The 20488-nt window shown below is 37.3% G+C and overlaps 1 protein-coding gene across 1 annotated transcript; it reads right to left on the bottom strand.

Moving 5' to 3' along the window:
- Window positions 1–4058: 4058 nt before the first annotated feature.
- LOC137293792 (uncharacterized) lies at window positions 4059–20480 on the bottom strand. Its single transcript, XM_067824529.1, has 7 exons — window positions 20078–20480; window positions 11201–11299; window positions 10719–10874; window positions 10116–10252; window positions 8557–8695; window positions 7527–7656; window positions 4059–6123 (listed from the first exon to the last, which is right to left on the bottom strand). Exons 1-7 carry the CDS (start codon window positions 20426–20428, stop codon window positions 6032–6034), a joined length of 1104 nt encoding a protein of 367 aa, XP_067680630.1. The 5' UTR covers window positions 20429–20480; the 3' UTR covers window positions 4059–6031.
- Between the last annotated feature and the right edge of the window lie 8 nt (window positions 20481–20488).

Here is a 20488-nt window from a genome sequence, read left to right as displayed (position 1 = left end):
CAACTCTTGTATTTATCCTCCGCTAAAAACAAGTCCATACTGGCACCCAGTTGGCAATGAGACGATAATCTCTTTGCAAACAGTTAGCCATAATAATCTGCGCTTAGGCCTTGTGATATATATTATGATTCTCCTAATAGATGTTTCTCCTTATAGATGTTTCTCCTCATATCAGCTTCTTCAGCTGATACACTCACTTTGGCTCACATTTCCAAGTTTAATTGTTTCTATACCAGAGGAAGTTTTAGGTCATATTTGGCGCTGATTTAGATACTTTCTTTATATTACATATAAATAATACTCATAAAAAATATGCACATTACTCTGTTTTCTTCCGGGGGTAATGTAGCCAAGTGGTTAAAGCGTTTGCTGACCACGCCCGAGTTCGATTCCCCAAATGGATACTACAATCTGTATGTGTGGATCCAATTTCCGGTGCCTCCCTCTATGATATTGCTAAAAGAGGCGTAAAATTGAACTTACTCACAAGCTCAGTTTGTGATTGAAAAACCGACCGCTGTATATTTTGCGATCACTTCATTCGTTGTACATTGCACACATGTGAAAACGTACGTACTTCGGCCTGTGGCACCAAGAATGAGCTCCTCTCATGTGGAGAATGGAGCTTCACACAACCAACAGCCCGTGTGGCCACAGGCTGTCAAGTAAGACAATTAAATTACATCATACTCTCAGGAGAACGATTTAATGTAAGTGAAGTAAATGTATATATCTAATCGTAGCTCAACCTATATGAAGGCAACGATTTAAGAATGCCCAAAATATTTGATTTATGAATCTTTCTTGAGGAATGCAGTTTGGAGTATGTTCTTACTCCTTCATCACCCGAGGTGATTACGGAAAGTGTACTCCAAACGTCGCGTTCTTCAAAATTTCAAAGTTGGTACCACAGTTACATTCTTGCTTTTAGGTGTATCACTTCCAAACGACGTTCAAAGACTTCAGCGTATACGCGTGTAGCTATACAGCACAGGGCATGAGATGACATTTTATTTCAGTGTATATTTCTCCACTCCACAAGATACATGTTTCCATTTGGATATGTTAACTGTATATTTAGGAAACCATGACCACCACAACAACGTGCTCTTCCTCGTGTGTATTGTTCATAGTGCTGGCAGTTCAGTCCTTTTATCCAGTAGCTTTTGGAATCATTAGATAAATGTCACAACAAATGGCTTCACCGCTATACACCCAGATTCTATCCGTTGGCATTTCTCCCTAGTACAAATGGCACTATTCAATTTTCCACCAGTGCGGTCTTTAGATTATATGATTATATTTTGAAAGCATCACTGAATGTGTGACCTTATGTTCTATACTGTATCAGTGTAAAAACGTTGGCGTGGCCGGTAATAGCATTAGAGTTGTTACTGCCAACGTCCCTTGTTTTAACAGATTCGTAACTTCGCTCTTCATTCCTTTGACCACTGCCTCGTTTCATTTTATGGTAATACAATGTATGTTCAACAGACTGCATATTCAAGGCTTTTATAAAAAAGCAGATATCGGTGTATATAGTAGGTAGACCAATGCTTGACCAATGCAGTTTGACTTCAGTACCATTGGTGAGGACACTGACTGCCATTTGCAAGTGTTTCTGTTTCAGTAAATAAAAACAGTTCTTTTGTTAATGCTTGGCCTGATATTGTTAAATCTTAGGTTTGGTATTTTTATCGTAAGCTATTCTTTCTTAGCTCTCCTACTTCCTATCTGCATTACCCTGACCTCAAAGTGACGACGACATGCAATGACTACATGGGATACTAGGGCGAGGACAGTTTCATGGTCCATCCATTGTGCGCGAAAGGCATGTGCAGTTGTGTGTGTATGACGAGTAAGTGGGGTTCCTTTGTTGGAGGGATTGGGTGGGGGTCCTTGTTTGAAAGGATTACCTTTATATCTTTGTGTTCGCTTGATAAACTATGTTTCCGTTTTGGTCGTTTCTGGCTATTTTTAGACATCCTCTTCCGATCTTGCTACCAATTTTGCCCAACGCTTCAGCTAACATGAGTACAGTTTATATTCCCCCGTTGTTCCCGATTAAGATACCTTTTTCGGGTACGTCACCGCAATACCTTAACACTGATGGATATGATACAAAGGAGTGTTTTCTTTCCGAATCTGTAAAAGTAGCATCTTTAGAATACATCACCATAACTTCTCATGAGGACGTTAGGGTTAGGTTAACCAGGGATAGTCTACCCTTACCCTAATCAAATACAATTACATAACAGAGTATAATGATGTGTTCTTAAAGTGTGTGGTGTTGTATTCTAAATGTAGGCCTTACAAATACCTGACAGAAACACAGCCGAAGAGACTGGGGTGTGGTGTGGTTGTGGTGATGATATCTCAAGGCTGTTGTATAGATACAATAAATATCATTAGTAAACGAGGGTGTTCATGAGACATGCAACCAGGGATTATCTGCAACAGGGATCGTCGTGGTCCAACGCACCAGGGATAATCTACATCATCCCTATATAGGCTCCCTGAATGCACACAGCGACTTGGAGAACCTTGAAGGTCCCGGCGTAGAATAGGTCCTCAGTGACCCATACTTGCCATAAAAGGCAACTATGCTTGTCGTAAGAGGCGACTAAGGGATCGGGTGGCCAGACTCGCTGACTTGGTTGACACATGTCATCGGTTCCCAATTGCGCAGATCGATCCTCATGTTGTTGATCACTGGATTGTCTGGTCCAGACTTCATTATTTACAGACCGCCGCCATATAGTTGGAATATTGGTGAGTGAGGCGTAAAACTAAACTCATACACACAGTGACTTGGTTCAGTCCAAGGGCAACTTCAGCTGTGTTTAACAGAACTTAAGCCAGTTTATTGTATCAGTCGGAATTTAACAATGAATGAATGAGAGCAAGAATTATATGCGAATGACTGAAAGAAGGAAAGAAAAAGAACAAAGAACGCAAAACTCTCACTTGAACACGTGTGTTAACATAAGCTGCCCTTCTTTTCACCAACCCCTCCCACCGCTTCTTTGAGTCATTTCATTTGTTTACTTAGTAATTAATTCATCTTATTCCATGTGGGGAATGGCCCACAACTCAAAAACAGAGAGTTTAAGATGTAAATAAACATATAGTTTGTCAAATACTAAGATCAACAAGAATGTAAGAAGTTACAGAAGTAATCTCCTGTACGTATACTTACACAAATAACAATTATTTGACTTAAATGATTGTGACAGCACTTGTAACTCGTCTCCTACATGTAGGTTTTCAGTTGTCATAACACTCAGCAAATGTAATCAGCTGTTGAAAACAAACTGGGCTCAATCTTAAAATGCTGCTGCCGCCATATTGGCTATACTGGTCATATGACGAGCCCCAACATACGTTAAGGGCTTTTCGAGGAGTGACCACCCCCGCTGTTAGTCTCCCTGATGTAACATATCTGCTGTGTCGGATTTTCACACAAGCTTTAACGCTCCATTTGTGATTGAAACACTGGTATCCACATTCTGACTGACTGATGGGAACTCTACGACAATTTCACTAAATATATGTTACATACCCACACATGGAAATATTTGTGTATGCTAATTGCGTTTTGGGTTGTTTTTTTTATCGAGCCATGTGCATGTTTTGAGTGTTTTCTCATTTCTCACCTCAACCAGTCTTGCTGTATTAATGAGGTAATCTGCACAGATGAAAATCACAATGTGCAATATATGTAATCAGTTCAGTTTGGGAAAAAACAACATGGAATTCCCCCTCTATGTCATGCCCTATTACTTGTAAACAACATTGTGATATCCAGTAACTCAATTTATGATATCTAAGATTTAAAATTGTAGCATCGAGATATCATTTTGTGACATCAATAAATGAATTAATTATATATCAAAATCAGGAATAAATCACAAAAGGGTGCCTTATAAGTAGAACAGCTGTATACATTTTAGACTGGAAAGCAGGGACTGTACTTCACAGACTGCTTCCTGTTTTCAGTTTCTTTCAAGACTGGGCCACCTTGACCTACTACTGTTATGTATCACACAGACATCTTATTGGTTCTAAACTAAATAAAAATTCTTTATTGATACCCACTGACAATGATACATTTCACCTGTCTTGACACATTCCAGAGAATGAAAGCAGAGTAAGTTGTATTATTATGTGCAAAATAACCACTTTGAAAAAAAAAAAGATTGACAAAATTTCAAATCAACACAATGTTCTTGCAAAACAATGAATATTTATGTAAGCCATGATTCCTGCCTAATGTATGAAAGGAAATGTGAACTAGGTGATCAATAAAACCATCCTCTAAAGTAAACTGTCATGATAATCCCTTGTCGCAACACATAAATAACAGCTGTAAAAGAAACACAATCTCAGTGCATAAAACTACCTTGAAATAAATAGCACCTATGAAGATATTGACACATGTTGCAAATAGAAATTGTACAATGGTACACAGACATAAACAGTTCACTAAACACAAGCATGACAAATTCCGCTTCACCATGTTCAGGACTAACAAACAAATTTGCAGAATTGTCTGGGCTATGGAACAGGTCCACACTATAAACAGATTTAGCAACACTCATAACAAACATGACCAAATTCTAATAAAGTATTGATTGAACCCCACCATAGTCTTAATGGAAGTAAACACAGTTTATCCACAACAATTCAAGCCCCCTGACTTAATGTCCCCACGGAAACTGAGGCAGGTAATACAAACATTATGGGGACTGAGGCTTGTTTGCAGTTTGTGAAGCTGCATTCAGTGTGCATTGAGTTTATTACCTCAAACTCAGTCCATTGATTGTTATTCTTCCTGGAATCATGCCACCAGATAAATTAGTTAAATGTATTTTTTCCTGTATCAACAAAGTGTGATTCAGAAAATGGTACGCACTCCCTCAGAATCTGTAAATGGTTTACTTTAGCTAACCCCTAGACTTTTGTTGTATCAGAACTAATAACTGAATCATTACGTCTCATGTAGGAAAACTTTAACTTCAGCACATTTGAAAAAAAAAAACCCAATAAAGTAACAAATCATAAAATTGAGTACACCTTGAACAAAACGATACTGCTAAATGCCCTTTAAAAAAATACTAGAAATCATAGCCTGAACAAAACAAAATGCACAAAAATGAAATGGAATGTTGGAGGTGATCACAAAGGCATGTATGACATAAAGTGTAACATATGCATGTGATTTTACATAGAACGTGCGGAAGAGAGGCCAAGTAATAACCCATAATTTGAAATATCATTGATGTTAAGAAATATTAACACTTATCAATATGAAAGCAGAGTCTTCAGTAATATCTGCTCAAAACTTATGACAAATGAAGTTATAATAAAACACACACTACCTCATGTTAAATGTTAATTAGTAATCCATGCATGAATGCGTCACCTATCATCAGTGAGTGAGTGAGTGAGTGGATGAGTTAAGTTTTACATCACTTTTAGCAATATTCCAGCAATATCATGGCAGTGGCCACTGGAAATGGGCTTGACATATTGTACCTGTGTAGGATCAAACCCAGGTCTTCAGCATGGCAATCTAATGCTGTAACCACTAGGCCACCCCACTGCCTCTCAGTGACTTGAAATAAGTATTCTATTAATCTGTAAACCTTGACCTGCAGATAACATTCTGTCTCCAACACAACTGTTTTGATAAATAAAAAGGATATTTCATTTAGGATATTATTGATGACACTTTCATATCAATAACTGTTAATATTTGCTCCCATCTGTAACATCTCAGATTATTGATCTTTTTAGACACCAATAATAACACAATTATGTGTCTACTGGTACTCATCCATTTTTTTCTAATTATCTGACTTTTCTGGTTACACAATATCCAAACAGGCCATATTTTTAATGAATACCCTGTAACTAGGATACATTGTAGCTTATTGTGATATTCAACATTACAGCACTGAACAACAGTCAGCAATGACATTAACACGCCATACTGGCTGGAAGATCAAGGAGGTTCAGATACAGAGGTCTAGTCAAACGAGCCTCCAAGGCCGATTGTAATGCTCTCATCTTCAGCATGTGGAATGTATTCTAATGACCACAGCATGTCTGTTACCACAACTGAAACATAAAACATCAGTTTTACATCATTATGATCATGAGCACAGCTGTCACAATAGTAATTAATTACATGCAAATTCCAATATTTCACCTATATTCCCCTTCACAGAGGTGAACATGTGTTCACATAATTTTTTAACATTAATTAAGTTACATTATAATGTGTCAAGTTAATGTCACAGGAAATCTTTGTTCACTTATGAACATCATTCCCCTTTAAGATCTGGGCTAGACTTGGTCTTCAGTAACCCATGCTAGTGATAAAAGGCAACTAATGGGATCAGGTGGTCATGAACACTGACTTGGTTGACATTGTTCATTGGCCATGAGGGGGGGCATGGGTTGCAGTACCCTTGATGTTTATTTATGTTCCCCAAGGGACCAGTGAACAACATATTTGTCTTACCAAACACCTCAATGTTAATTGTGAACTGTTTGAAGTATGGGTATCGCATCATACTCTTCAGCAAACCTGTGTGAATCAAACGATTCAAATATTGCATCTTGCTGTTTTTTCCCACAAGTACTGTCCTAGTATAGTTGCTGGGATGTAATTCCCCTTCTTAATATTCACAGAGACTACATTTGAACGTTTTGTCAGAATGTATTTATTGGAAGGAGAGTCAAATGTTTTTGTAGCCATTGCTGGATTTTGCGAATGACACAAGAAAAACAGATTTAGAGTTATCTCCCTTTCAGTGATTTTCATTCACAAATCATCAGTAATTTCCATGCATCATGCATCATTTAATGTTATACGAGATAAAAATGTAACTACCAGAGAGTATCAAATGAGTTGCCATTGGCAGCAGGGTATGCTGCAATGTGCCACATTTATAAGCTGGGCACAGTGACAACAAAAGAGTGCTCAGCCAATCAGAAAACGACATTTATGTGTGTCAGATAAATCATCATATCCATTTGTGCAGATCAATGCTCAGGATGTTGATCACTGGATTGTCTAGTCCAGATTCAATTATTTACAGACCACTGCCATATAACTTGAATAAGTGTGGCATTAAACAACAAACCAATCAACCATGAACACCCTCTAAGCAGAGCTCAGCTATAAAATGGCTGCCTGTAAATACTTTAGCATGGACAATCCAGTGATCAATAAAGTGAGCACCAATCCATGCTCAGGTAGGATGACTGGATATTATCCAAGTGTGACCTCCAAATCCCCCTCCTCACCTTCTATAACCAGCAGACAGGTGACCAGAAAAACCAAAATGGGGGAATGAGGAAGCTGCCAATATGTATCACTCTGGTGAAAAACACATGTACAGACACGGATGATAATCAAGGAAATAGAGGCTTTCACCCAAGACAAAAGTGTACTTGCATGGCAAAGGCCAAATCACAACCCCTTCACACTTGCCATGATGATTAAAACTACTTACATATCTCTCCCTCAAATAACGTCTCTTTCATGCTCTCGCAGACAGTATTGCAGGGTTCCCGTGGATGCACAGTCACCTGCATTGTCCCTTTCACCTGCGCCAGCACCACCATTGATTGCGCCATATCTATCTGGAAAACAACAGCAGCGTGTAATTGATTCGAAGAATATTCTGGAGAGGGAGGAATGAATGGACAATACTGTATTAATATGAAAAACTTGACATCTCAGTCAAGTGAAATAACATTTAAATGTCAGAACTACTTTCAGTCCGTGTCAAGGACCTGGGCATGATCATGATGATCAGGAAGATAAGTAAGAAACTACATTTAATATTGGTCAAATATTGGTCGATTACCAAACTCATCATCTGACAATGTCACGGTATTCAGAGAAACTTGACAAGAAGCGCCCCTTAGTTTTACAACATCTATATATGGGCAGCCAGCAGACAAACCAGTCACACAGGGTAGATGACACCAAACCACTCTGGGAAAAGCTCATCAAAGTCAATGTAGCCAGTGGACCACTATATATCAGCATCCATATGGTGACTTTTAGAAAACTTGTGGGATGAAGCAACCAGCCTGTATTAAGGATTGGCTATTATTGATTTGATGAGATGAGAGGTCAGTATAACCTGCTGCATAAAAATGTTTAACATTGCAGGTTTGAGTGAGTGAGTGAGTGAGTGAGTGAGTGAGTGAGTGAGTGAGTGAGTGAGTGAGTGAGTGAGTGAGTGAGTGAGTGAGTGAGTGAGTGAGTGAGTGAGTGAGTATAGTTTTATGTTGGTTTTAGCAATATTCCAGCAGTAGCATGGTGACACACACCAGAAATATGCTTCACTGACACACACTGAAGGGAAATGAACTTGAGTCTTCAGCATGACAAGTCACACTGCCCATTTCAGGTTTGAAAATTCTTTTCTATTTCATGCTTATGTGCTATATCTATATTGTAAAACTAAACCAAGTAAATCAATGTTTGAGGAACAATTATGATATATCATCACTTGGTTGTCAATAACTTACTTTCTTGGGGACCTTCCCTGTGTAATTGGAAGCTATGAAGACAAAGTTGTTGATGCCAATCTCTACTGTTGGAGGCAGGAAGTATGGCCTCTTGTAGAGATATCGGAATGCCTTGGCAGCATCCGCAAAACAGTTCTCCCTGAAACATATCCTTATTCGTTCAGGCAGTTGAGAAAAACATAAAATTAAAGTAAAACTAAAACAGGTCCTTTAGTCCATTGAGGCACTCAGGTGGCATTTACACCAATTTTAACAATATTCCAGCAATATCATGATGGGGATACCAAGAATGGCTTTCACACACTGCACACTTGTGGGGAATCGAGCCCGGGATGAGCAAATACTTTAACCACTAGGCTACATGACCCTAGACATGCATGTCTTGACCACAAACCCACAGAAACTGACCATCATGAGTGAGTTTGGTTTTTCACCATTTTTAGCAATATTCCAGCATTATCATGGCAGGGGACACTAAAATTGGGCTGCACACCGTGTTCCTATGTGGAGAATCAAACCTGGGTCTTCGGCATGATAAGTGAACACTTTAACCACTAGGCTACCCCACTGCTCATATCCCACATGAAGTCTCTGAAATAAATATATTGTATTTAAACACAGGTGTTAAAGTATGGTAATAAAATGTGACAAGATGGAACCCAGAGATTGTCTTCATTTTACCAACTACAATGACCTAGACTACTGCATTGGCTCTGTTGGATATACAGTCACACCTCGTTTACACACACAAGCAGGGACACAGAAAAAGGTCTTTGTTATCTGGGGTTTGAGCCAATCATCAAAGTGAACTCTTGGAAACCAAACATTATATTAATAGAGAATGTCACTAGGTTCAGCCGACTAAAAGGTATTTGTAAAAAGTACCTTGGCTGCTGGTAAAGAAAGTTTGATTGATTGTTTGTTTGCTTCTTGTTATTCAAGATTCATGAGGGGGGTTGTAAATCAGAATCTGGATCAGACAGTCAACAATATCAGCATCAATCAATGCAACTGGGATACAATTACATGTGTTAACCAAGTCTGCACGATCACCTGATCATGTTCGTTGCCTCACTCGATAAGCATGGATTGCTGAGGACCAATTCTAACCCCCACCTTCATTGGTCTGGTAGAGAAAGGGATGGGAACAGATACATATCTTATTTGCCATCTGGATCAGTGTCTTTATATAAGTCACAGCTTGAATAATAGATTCTCTAACATTATCATTATCTGTTTTATTCTTGTCTCCATTTTCTGGTTCTGTGTTGGCCACTTCAATTCAAACAGCAACAAAATATGTTGTCAAAAGCATCTCTTACTCAAAGCAGTTCAAGATGGTAGCAAAAGAAACGTAACCACCATCAAAAATATTTAGCACAAGCATAAAGTTCTAAACTGAAATGAGCTCAGATGCAAGGCCTGTGTTCTGTTCTACACATGGGTACAATGTGTAAGTCCCATTTCTGGTATCCCCTGCCATGATATTGATGGAATATTACCGAAGTGGTTTACTCCATATTCACTCATTCTAAACTGAGACAACAGACTCCACCTACCAGTGAGCAAAGTAGTTGGTTATCTCCCCTTTGGCTGCCTTGTTGAGGAGTTTGCGGTGCTCCTTGTACTGATGACGAAGATTACTGTTGAAGCTGCAGCTACTGTGTTCCCTCAACACCTGGCTCAATTGGTATGCCTGTGTACAACATAGCATACACCAATAAAAAAAATTGTTTTTGACAAAGAAATGTTTTTAGATATGTTGAAGCAATTGTGAGTTCAATCTTCACAAAATACTCCCCAAAATATTACCTATTCCTCAATACACAAGAAAACAAACATGCACAAGGAGCAAGCAGATAAAACCAATTACAGCAGTAAATGGGTACCTGATGGGATAAGTTATATGACAAACAACTTTCTAGCGTAATAAAGTCCTTTATGTTGTATCTGCTTAGAGTATGCCCATGAGGAAAGGAGTTAAGCCGTATATAAGTGGCCTTATTGGTATTATTCAGAACAAGAAATTCCAAACACTCTGCCCAGTCAGCTTAATTTTTTCCCACAAGCAGAGAACAAGTCATTTATTTCCTTTGATAATACAGTACGCATTCAATGCAAAGAACTGTGCAGAGTATCCTTGGTTGGTGGTGACAACTCACCTGGGCTAACTTGGCGATACTGTATTCGTCAGGGGGAAACCACCCCTTGGTCCCATCTTCCACAATGACTGGGAGGTCCCTCTTCAAGTACATGTCCAGTATGTCATTCTGACTCAAACTCGGCACTCGTTCAATGCCAGTCAGACTCTCGCACAACTGCCAATTCAAGAACAAAATGCATCCATTCGATATCACGTGTTTACTACCCATATTTGTATGTCATTAGATCCTTTGTGTATATATACTGACAAAAAATTGTTAGGAGGTCAAGCATTCTTCAGGAAATATTTTCCAAATTGAGCATTTGATACTTGATTTTTCAAAACATATATCCAATATGTCATATGTCAATAATCAAGTCTGAATCAGGCGGTCCAGTTTCCCAAGCATGGCATACTGGGTACAGGTCTTCCATGGAAATTCCATGGTTTATGAAATGAATAATGTTTCATATTATATTAGCTCTACGAAGCAATCCTTACTTCACAGTCCTCTGTCGTGAGCTGCCCCCCAGAATAATAAGGGTTCTCCACAAGACAGGATGAGTGGTAGATTTGGGTCCAGTCCCATACTGGCAGAACCTGCAAGACAATGAGTGAGTGATTTAATGTCCCTTTAGACATTGTGATCGGTACCCTGTTTCTTCAATATAATGCACAACAAGCACATTGTGCATCCCACTCTATGAAAAACGAATACTAGCATTATGAACAGACGAAAAATAAAATTTACAGTTGGTTGGTTGTTTAAAGCCACACTCAGCAATATTTCAGGTGTCTCTTATGTCCTTTTACAGAATTCAGGTACATGAACATGTGCTAATATACTTTGACCCTAAATTTATTGTAATATTGCAACAAATGTCACTATTATTCAATGAACAAATTTATCAAATTAGATCTACAGCAACAATGGGGACTATAATAGTTTGTGTTATTGATTTTAGCTTACTTAACATTGATATTTGTGTTCATACTTGTATCTTTTATCCTTGTTTGTATTCAGCTCTCACAAACCTCACCTGACAGATGTATTCCATAAATAGATGAACATTCTTCAATATTCAGCTATTTTTCTCATTCTTGGAAGTATTATTACACACTGTAATTTGTACTGACAAAACATACAGCAAGGTGCAATGATTTGTTGTTGTTATTCAATGTATCTGTTTTACATATCTGACATGTATGTCTTAAACTGCTATTTGCCTTTCATTTAAACATTCTTGATAATCCTGAAAATTGTATTTTCTTCATGATCACAGAAAGTTCAGTTCCATACTTAACACTGAGTGAGTGGGTTGAGTTCAATACCAGTTTGAGCAGTATTCCATCTTAAACACAGCACCTCAGCTAAATATGGCAGGAAAGACGCAAGTGAAACAAAACTCAGACATTTACCACTTTAAGGAAGCTATGTGAAAGGAAAGCTATGTGCAGAGAAACATAATCAGGAGAAACCAGAACAGCATAATTTGCTGTCATACACAAGAAATGGACTTCATGTGGGAATCAAACCCTGGTCTTCAGCATGACAAACTAACACTAGAGGGGAGACATGACCAAGTGCTGGACAGCTGAAAGCAGTTTTTCTGCATATCAATACCATACACAGTTGGCATAATGGCAATGCTAAGTTACTTGACTCACAGATCAATATCCATTGTATATCTATTGTTATACTCACTGGCATGTCTATATAATTTACTGCATGGAGAAACTGAAACGTGAGGTTTACAGCTGTGATGTATTTATACAGATTGTACATTCTATGATGCCAGGGTGGAAAACTGGGTTTCATCAGCGTGTCTGCAAGATTGCTCAAAGAAGGTTTTATATAGTTCTAGTACAGTATGGTTCCAACAGGAGCCAAACTGTAACTTATTTCCTAATGAAAAAACCAAAATGCACAGCACTTCTCACTGAAGAAAAGAAGTTGTATATCCATAAATCATGGTCCTCATTCTTCATCTACTCAACTTCTAGAATGTCTATCAAAGATATCAATTAGCAACATTGGTTACAAAAATTATAACAATCTGACTTGTCACTATATAGCTGAAAAAAATGCTATTCCGACATTAAACACTAGATCAATCACTCAATGACCTGAACAAAATATAGTGCCAATTTATTTGGGAAAAACTTCCCAAAGTGAGTGAGTGAGCATGGTTTTATCTTAGCAGTATTCAAGCAACATCAAGGCAGGGACACCAGAAATGGGCGTATCACATTGTACCCATGTGGGGAATTGAAACCAGCTCCTCGGCGTAATGAGTCAGAGTTTAAACTGCTAGGCTACCCCAACACCCCTTCACTTATTGGAAGATTTAAGAGCTTTACAGTACAGTTGAAGCAAATTCTACGAACCAAATGACCATATACATATTTTCAAATATGGCTGCTGTGGCACAGACAAAAGGTATATAAAGCTCAAATTCAGCAAAACTGTAAAACTGGAACACTAACATAGAGGTCCACTAGCAGCAAATTCAGTTACATCTAAAATCAACTGAAAATTGACATAAACTCTCTTTTCTGGACTCTACCACATGTGTTTGCTACAATAAGAAATAATACCTCATAAACTGTACATACTCCCAATATGTATTTGCCACCTGAATCCCACCATAATACTCAAACAAACTAGTGATGACAATCAATACCAAGAAACAAACATGATGAATGTTGTAACAAACCACTCTATAAAATGTTAAACACAGGATATACTTTGTATATATACATACATATGTCACACCTATCTCCTGGACACAATGGCATCTGCAAGGTTAATAATGATACAGATTGTTTGAAAACAGTGACCTTAGGCTTCTGTTTGTCCCAAAAGTACTATAAATACAGGGATAAAAAGTTGTTTTTGTCAACTGAATCACTCAACACTGATTGAGGCGGAGAAGAACAAACATGGTTTGGATTACCCAGCCAACCCTTAATTTCTGGTGCCGACCCTATGTTATTTTAAGTGGTATGAATAAAATAAAAATTCATGCCAAAGCAATAAGTCGATACTGAGCCTACAACACTTGTCAAAGAATATGTTTTACCGAGAATGGAAATAGGTTACTTGAAATGCTGAAATTCTGTCCAGTCACCATCTGTTTAAGCCAGTGTGGCACAGGTTTAGGTACAGAAGCTCACCTTAGTTAATAATAAACTTTGTGTGATGAGGATGAGCTGAACCATCTACTGATCCTAAAATGATAGCTTACAACAGGTTAAACAGGTTCAAGTTCTTTAAACATTTTAGTGAAATACCACCTCTGTAAGGTAGTGAAAGTGAAAATATTACACATATTACACATGAAGGCTGATATTTGTCATCATTAGCAATTTCTTACATGAGCAAAACTATTCTTGCAAGAAAATGAATTTAGGCAGCATGCACTCCTTCCACTTTCCATATTAAATCTGTTGTGACTGATACACAACCATATGCATTGTACCATCGTCTATTGTTGTTTACCTAATACCATAATGGTTGAAGTAGGGTTACTTTGATCTAGACTGGATAGACTGATCTAGACTGGACGACATGGTGAAAAGCAATCAACATCGAAGTAAGCATAAGCAGGATCATCCTAAATTACCAGACTCCCTTAGTACAGAAGTTACTTCTATACATTTATTTCAATTATGTCATTACTGTTTTCAATTGTTTTTTAAATAACTGTTTAATTCTGTGGTTGCTTGAAAGTAGAAACAATGTTAGCGAAAAGAAAATTGAGACAGTGTGTGGTCCCATGCATGGAGCTCAGGTCACAATAAGTTGGAAGTCAAGCACTGTTGTCTTTTAATGGAAGTATGTGTTTGGCAGCTTGACTTCTGAGAGTTTCTAGGACTTCAGTCCAATCCCAGAAAGAAGCACATATTGTTCACCATGGGCTAGTAGGTTTGTTCAAAATTGCCCCTGTCCACCTATCTGTAAAACCGGGTACCTAGTATAATACAATGGTAGTCTGAACCTTGGCACGTCTTCTTGAATTGGTGTCTGAATTTGAAAATTGAAATGGTATTTCATTTAAAAAATGAAACTTTAAAGAGCAAAACATAATCTGATTGAGAATGTTGACGAATGCTGATACGAGCTGATTTTGCTGATGTCTAATGCACCTAACTGAATTGTTTCTAACTGTCAAATCATACTGAATGGATGATATGAAATGTTATTTATGAATATGACTTAGTGAAAGAAAACCACCATGTAAATCACATCAGATTATATCAGTTTTCACCATGCTACTGAACAAACTGTGCGCTAATTCAACCGACTGTCTCCCTCAGAGACAACAACGTAGAAATGTTCAAATAGTGCTGTGAGTGTAATTATCTTTTATGTGAAATTATATGCAAAACCATCAAGGATCGTAGATTTGTAATTAAACACACAAGTTTACATATCGGTCTAACTGTTTTAGGATTTTTTATGAAAGTTACACATCTACTATATGTCTCATGTGACATCCTCCCGATGCTGCTATTACAATTTTAGAGAAAAACAACTATTTTTCTATTGATTTGAATATTTGTTTACTTACCATGGAAATATTTTGGGATATTCAAGATCTTTCTGAAAATGCCACATGGAAAAACAACAAAACTGACCAGATCAGATCTGTGCATGCATTATAAAAATTAAAAGGAGGTGGCAATAACTGGTACATGGAGATAACTGGTAGCTAGCCGGTACATAATTTTTAATCTTAATGTTAAATAAATAGATATACTAATGATTGCTCTGTATGTTGCAATATTCCCACGTCACGTGAACATCTGTTCAAATTCAAGTTTGTTCTACTTTGGCACTGAGTCTATTTCTGTCAATATAATTACCAACAAAATCTGTCATACCATTCCCACATGTCAAAATACACTGATATGTGTAACACGAACAATAATTGTTGAGTTGCTATATAGGAGAAATGACCTGCAACCAGATAAATTGGATCCATGAATATTAAACAACTTATTATCATCATTATTGATTTTGTTTTCAGTGAAAGGACAAGCCGTTGCATCCATTATTGATCTGTATCATCTCCAGAAGGTCACTCAAGCATGTAATTGGCACAGCCTGAATGAGGGTCAAAACAAGGGGTAGCCAACTGAACTGTCAACTTGGAAGTTAGTGTGTGGTAACAATGGTTTGTAAGTTCATAATTCAATACTTTGATTTAAGTTGAAATATACATGTAACCAAATGACTAAATTCAACATTAAGTGATTAACACTGATTTCAAGTCATATTCTTTAGTGTTTCTAGTAATATGTTTATTCTTAAGAACTAATCTTTTAGTTCATGGCAATACATGTTCAGTCATGCATATCACTGCATTCTCAAACATTCAACAAGCATTACCACACATGTCCTAGGCATTCAGTATGTTCATGGTGTACTATGTAGCAGCTTGGTATGGGTTTTCAAATGCATGAAAAACCTAACTATCTTGGTTATCACATGAACAAAATTAAAACATGCTACTAATGTATCTAAAAACTAATTAAACAATTTTACCTACTTACAAGCCATCATCAGATTATTTTAATGTCTGTGTGATGCAACCCATCTTTGATTTATACACTACCTTCCAAAAACATGTAACACATAAACAACCTATGACTATATAATCTGATAATATAGCATAAAAGCTCAAACTGCCTTGAAGGCTTATGTCATTGACACCTGAAAACCAAGGATTCTCCATATCTTAGGAAAATGGGCTCCATTACTAGCTTTGTTTCTAACAAATCAGCTGGTATCATGCATACCATGCCTATCATTTTTTCTTAAAAAGTCTCAAAGGTTAATTTGTCCATCATTACTCTAGACAATTTCACCTCTAGCCCAGATGAAAATTTTCACTTCTTGCATTTTTGACATCATAAACCTAGCATACACCCCTTGATAGCCCCCATTTTGAGCACAGCTGTAATGAAGAGTGATCAAATCTGACAGATGAACAACACTGAAGCAGTAAATTCTGTTAGACTCATTAATGGCCTTAGTTCCAGTAGCACTGAAATTAAGTTACTGCCATGGTCAAAAGATTGTGAGAAAATGCTCAGTACAGTTCAGATTGAAAGAACGCATCTGCTAGTTCTATACAGATGACAACTTCAGATCATGAAGTTTCACCCTACGTTCAGGAACACTGTCAGTGTCACTGATGTTATCAACAAGTATAGCCATATTCATTAGGAATCAAACTAGATGTTGGCGGGTTCTCTACCCAGTGGGCTACGAAAAACAACCTTCTATCTGCATCTAGTCTGTCTCAGAGTCCTTGAACCACATTATTTTCCCTACTGTCTAGCCATCTCTGCAGTGGTAAAGCCCTGTATGAAACAAGTTTAGATTTCCTCACGCACTTAATATACACAATTCAAAAGACACATATATTTTTATCATGTGTTATTCATGTTACTTGACATGTTCTGTGGACTACCACACTTGTCAAGCTAATGAGTATGCTGTTACAATATAATTACCGTAGTAAGAGCCCCTGTATTTCACCAAGCCATATGCCAAAGCAGAAACTGAGGCACAAAAAACATCCTACAATATGAATGGAGTGTTGAATTACAACGAAGACCTATAAAAATTATATTTTGATTCCAATCTTGAATTAAGGAAAGACATCCCCATCATATTCCAAAGCCAAAAGTGAAAGATTTTTTATCATTGAATAACTCTTATTCCTGTTAACACGGTAACCATGGCAAGATATCAAAGATATTATATATTTTTTGTTGGAATAAAATTTTTCATATACAAATGTATATTTTTGACGGTTGGTCTCACAAACCAACAAAGAGGGATATAAGGCTTTTACTTTAAGATAAAGTTTGCTCCGGAACACCTGTTACAAGTCCATAATCCATGTAATCCATGTACAATGATGCTCACTACTAGTGTAAAACCAGGAAATATATACTGTCTTTAACCCTCTATAACTTCCTCATGACCACAAATCACTTACTAGGGAAACACTTCAATTTCCTTACAAACAGGGAAACATATTATTTGCTAACAAATACTTGTATACTGCTTCAACACTTAAAAAAACTCTGGTGTTTACAAAGACTTTGAAAATTGGGACTTATGTTGACTCTAAATATTTATTTTTGAGCGTCATGAAAATTAGATATTCATGGTGAAAATAAAAAAGCAATGGGTTTGCAAAGATTCTATTGTTCTGCGGTGTATTGTCATTTTATATGATTAGTTTATGAATAGTAATATTTCCACAGTTAAATTCAGTCATAATAAACTTCAGTTTACTGAACAAAAAATATACTGCACTTTTGATTTATTCACTGTTTATTAACATGAACTGAAAGAAATATCTAATGAAGACCTGTAGCATGAAGAACATAAGATTATTTACTGACAAGATGTGTGAATTTAGTGAAAAGTTATCACTTACAAAGGTGAGTCCAAACAAATCAGTTAACAGACATGATACCTGTGTTAATCATTCTCAGTATGGAACTGCGTATGTCAAACCACCAAATGCAACCACAGCACATTTCAGTTCAAACAGCCAGGATTACTGTCTCCTCTGAGTTCTCTGTAATAGTGAAACTACTGTCAAAAACTATAATTGTTTTCTAATCAAATCAATTTTGTTGAACTGAATTCTTACAGTCATTCATAAAACTTGCATCAAGCTTGACTCGTATGATAGTATTTTGGAAGTCTTTAACAAAATCGTTGTGTCAAAAACACAGGAATCACACGTCATGTCATGTCACATCAGTTAAATAGCTTTTAAAAATCACACTTTTGTATGATGGCAACATTAGGCAGTGGTAGAATGATGCTACATACTTATGTTAGAGACCTTTTATTTCAATGCTTTCACCTTATTTACAATATTTATACTATACTGTTATGTCATGTCTTATCATGCTTATGTGATAAACACCAACAGTTTGCACCACAACAGGATAAGGCTTTTCCTCAAAATAGCCATCAATACACAGACAAACTATCTACCAATAAATTTAATGAATGAGACGTGTATTATTATTTGGCAGATTCCAGTGGGGGGTAAAGACCATTTACAAAATAGTATTTAACCATTTTGCCAAATATATCTAGTTTACATTTGTTCTATATATTGTCTAAACAAAAAAATGAAAAAATGATAACGAAAAAAAAAGAACCAGACAAATAATCTTATGGCAATGTATGTCTTATTTGTCAACCCTACATGTTACTCAATGTCAAATAACAAACAAGACACATAATAAAGGTCTTAAAACTTGAACTTTTCTAATACACATCATGCACATTTACAGTCCAGGGCCGCGTTTCACAAAACTCTCGTAAGCCAAAGATCTCGTAACTTTTCTCGTAGCATCCATAGCTCCTGTGTTTCAGTATAGGTGGCACAATGGCTACGAGAAAACTTACGAGATCTTAGGCTTACGAGAGTTTTGTGAAACGGGGCCCTGTATAATACACAGAGTGATTGTAGCGCTATGACAGTTGTATGTCTACGTTCAAGTATGGGAGTAAAAATCACCTTAATTAAGTTTATGCTATGATCATTGTGTGAAATTTGGACCATAACACATATAGTTGAAAAGACTGTTCTCCCATGTTTGCTTCTGATGCTGGGAATTTACCATTACATACCAATCAAGCCAGCTTGACTTGTAGTTGTACTTCCATATTATTTCACACGTTGACATATCACAAAAGTGATAGGTTATGAGAGTTAAAATCAAGTTGTTTGTATGAGCGCTACAGCCAGGTGCTGGTGATTACTGGTATGCAGTGATAACTGATCGCTAGCCAGTACTGAAGTACAATACTGTTGAAGTTCATACAAAAGGCAATGACAGAAAGATTTACACTATTGATACACTCATTCCACCACTGGTACTCATTCACTCCTGTGGCAATAACGACATAAGACAGTTGCCATTAAGCATGCTAAGACAGAAAGCTGGTCTCAGCTTCTCAGTAAATTTTGATGGTTGCAATGGGAAAAAAGGCAATCTGACAAAATAACAGCATGATGTTGTAAAGATTCCTTTGTGTGTATGGGAACGAAGTGCATTGTGTGACACAGTCAGTTTTGCTTTAAAAGACCTGAGGTTCACGCCAAATGTGTTTGAATTGACAGTTGTGCTCATAATTTGCAGTGCATTGTGTGACACAGTCAGTTTTGCTTTAAAAGACCTGAGGCTCACGCCAAATGTGTTTCAGCTGACAGTTGTGCTTTTAAACAGTAACATCATCATCATCATCATCATCATCATATTCATATTCATAGTCGTCGTCATCATGTTGAACATGTTAATCATGGTCACACAGCAGATGTTACTTACGGAGATTGCGCTTTTCTTTCCGACAACACAAATCAGCTTGTAGACTGGGTCGATATAGGACAAAGCAGCAGCAACAGCCACGAAGATTGCAAGACGTATCGCTCGTCGTGTCCATCGTTCCCTGTTCACTGATTTCATCGACTGAGTGAAAGGATCGACAAATCTCTCGATCTGAGTTGAGCTGTAACCCGAGTTGACACAGAAGACATGAAGCTTTCGAATTTCCTGATCTATGTACTCTATTTTCTCTTGAAATGACATGTCACTGTCAGTTTCAGTGACATCTTCTGTCACTTCTTTGGCAGATTTTGTTTCAACGGGGTTTGCGGTAGCACGTCTTCTTGCGGCCATCGTCACGACTCAGCTGCTTCTGAACCAAAGGGGAAGTAACTCGGGACGTCGTTCTGTCTC

The sequence above is a fragment of the Haliotis asinina genome, chromosome 8 (assembly GCF_037392515.1).
Source record: "Haliotis asinina isolate JCU_RB_2024 chromosome 8, JCU_Hal_asi_v2, whole genome shotgun sequence".
In the NCBI taxonomy this organism is placed as follows: domain Eukaryota; kingdom Metazoa; phylum Mollusca; class Gastropoda; order Lepetellida; family Haliotidae; genus Haliotis; species Haliotis asinina.
The sequence above is the reverse complement of the archived record's forward strand: the minus strand, read 5'-3'. Positions and strand labels throughout refer to the sequence as shown.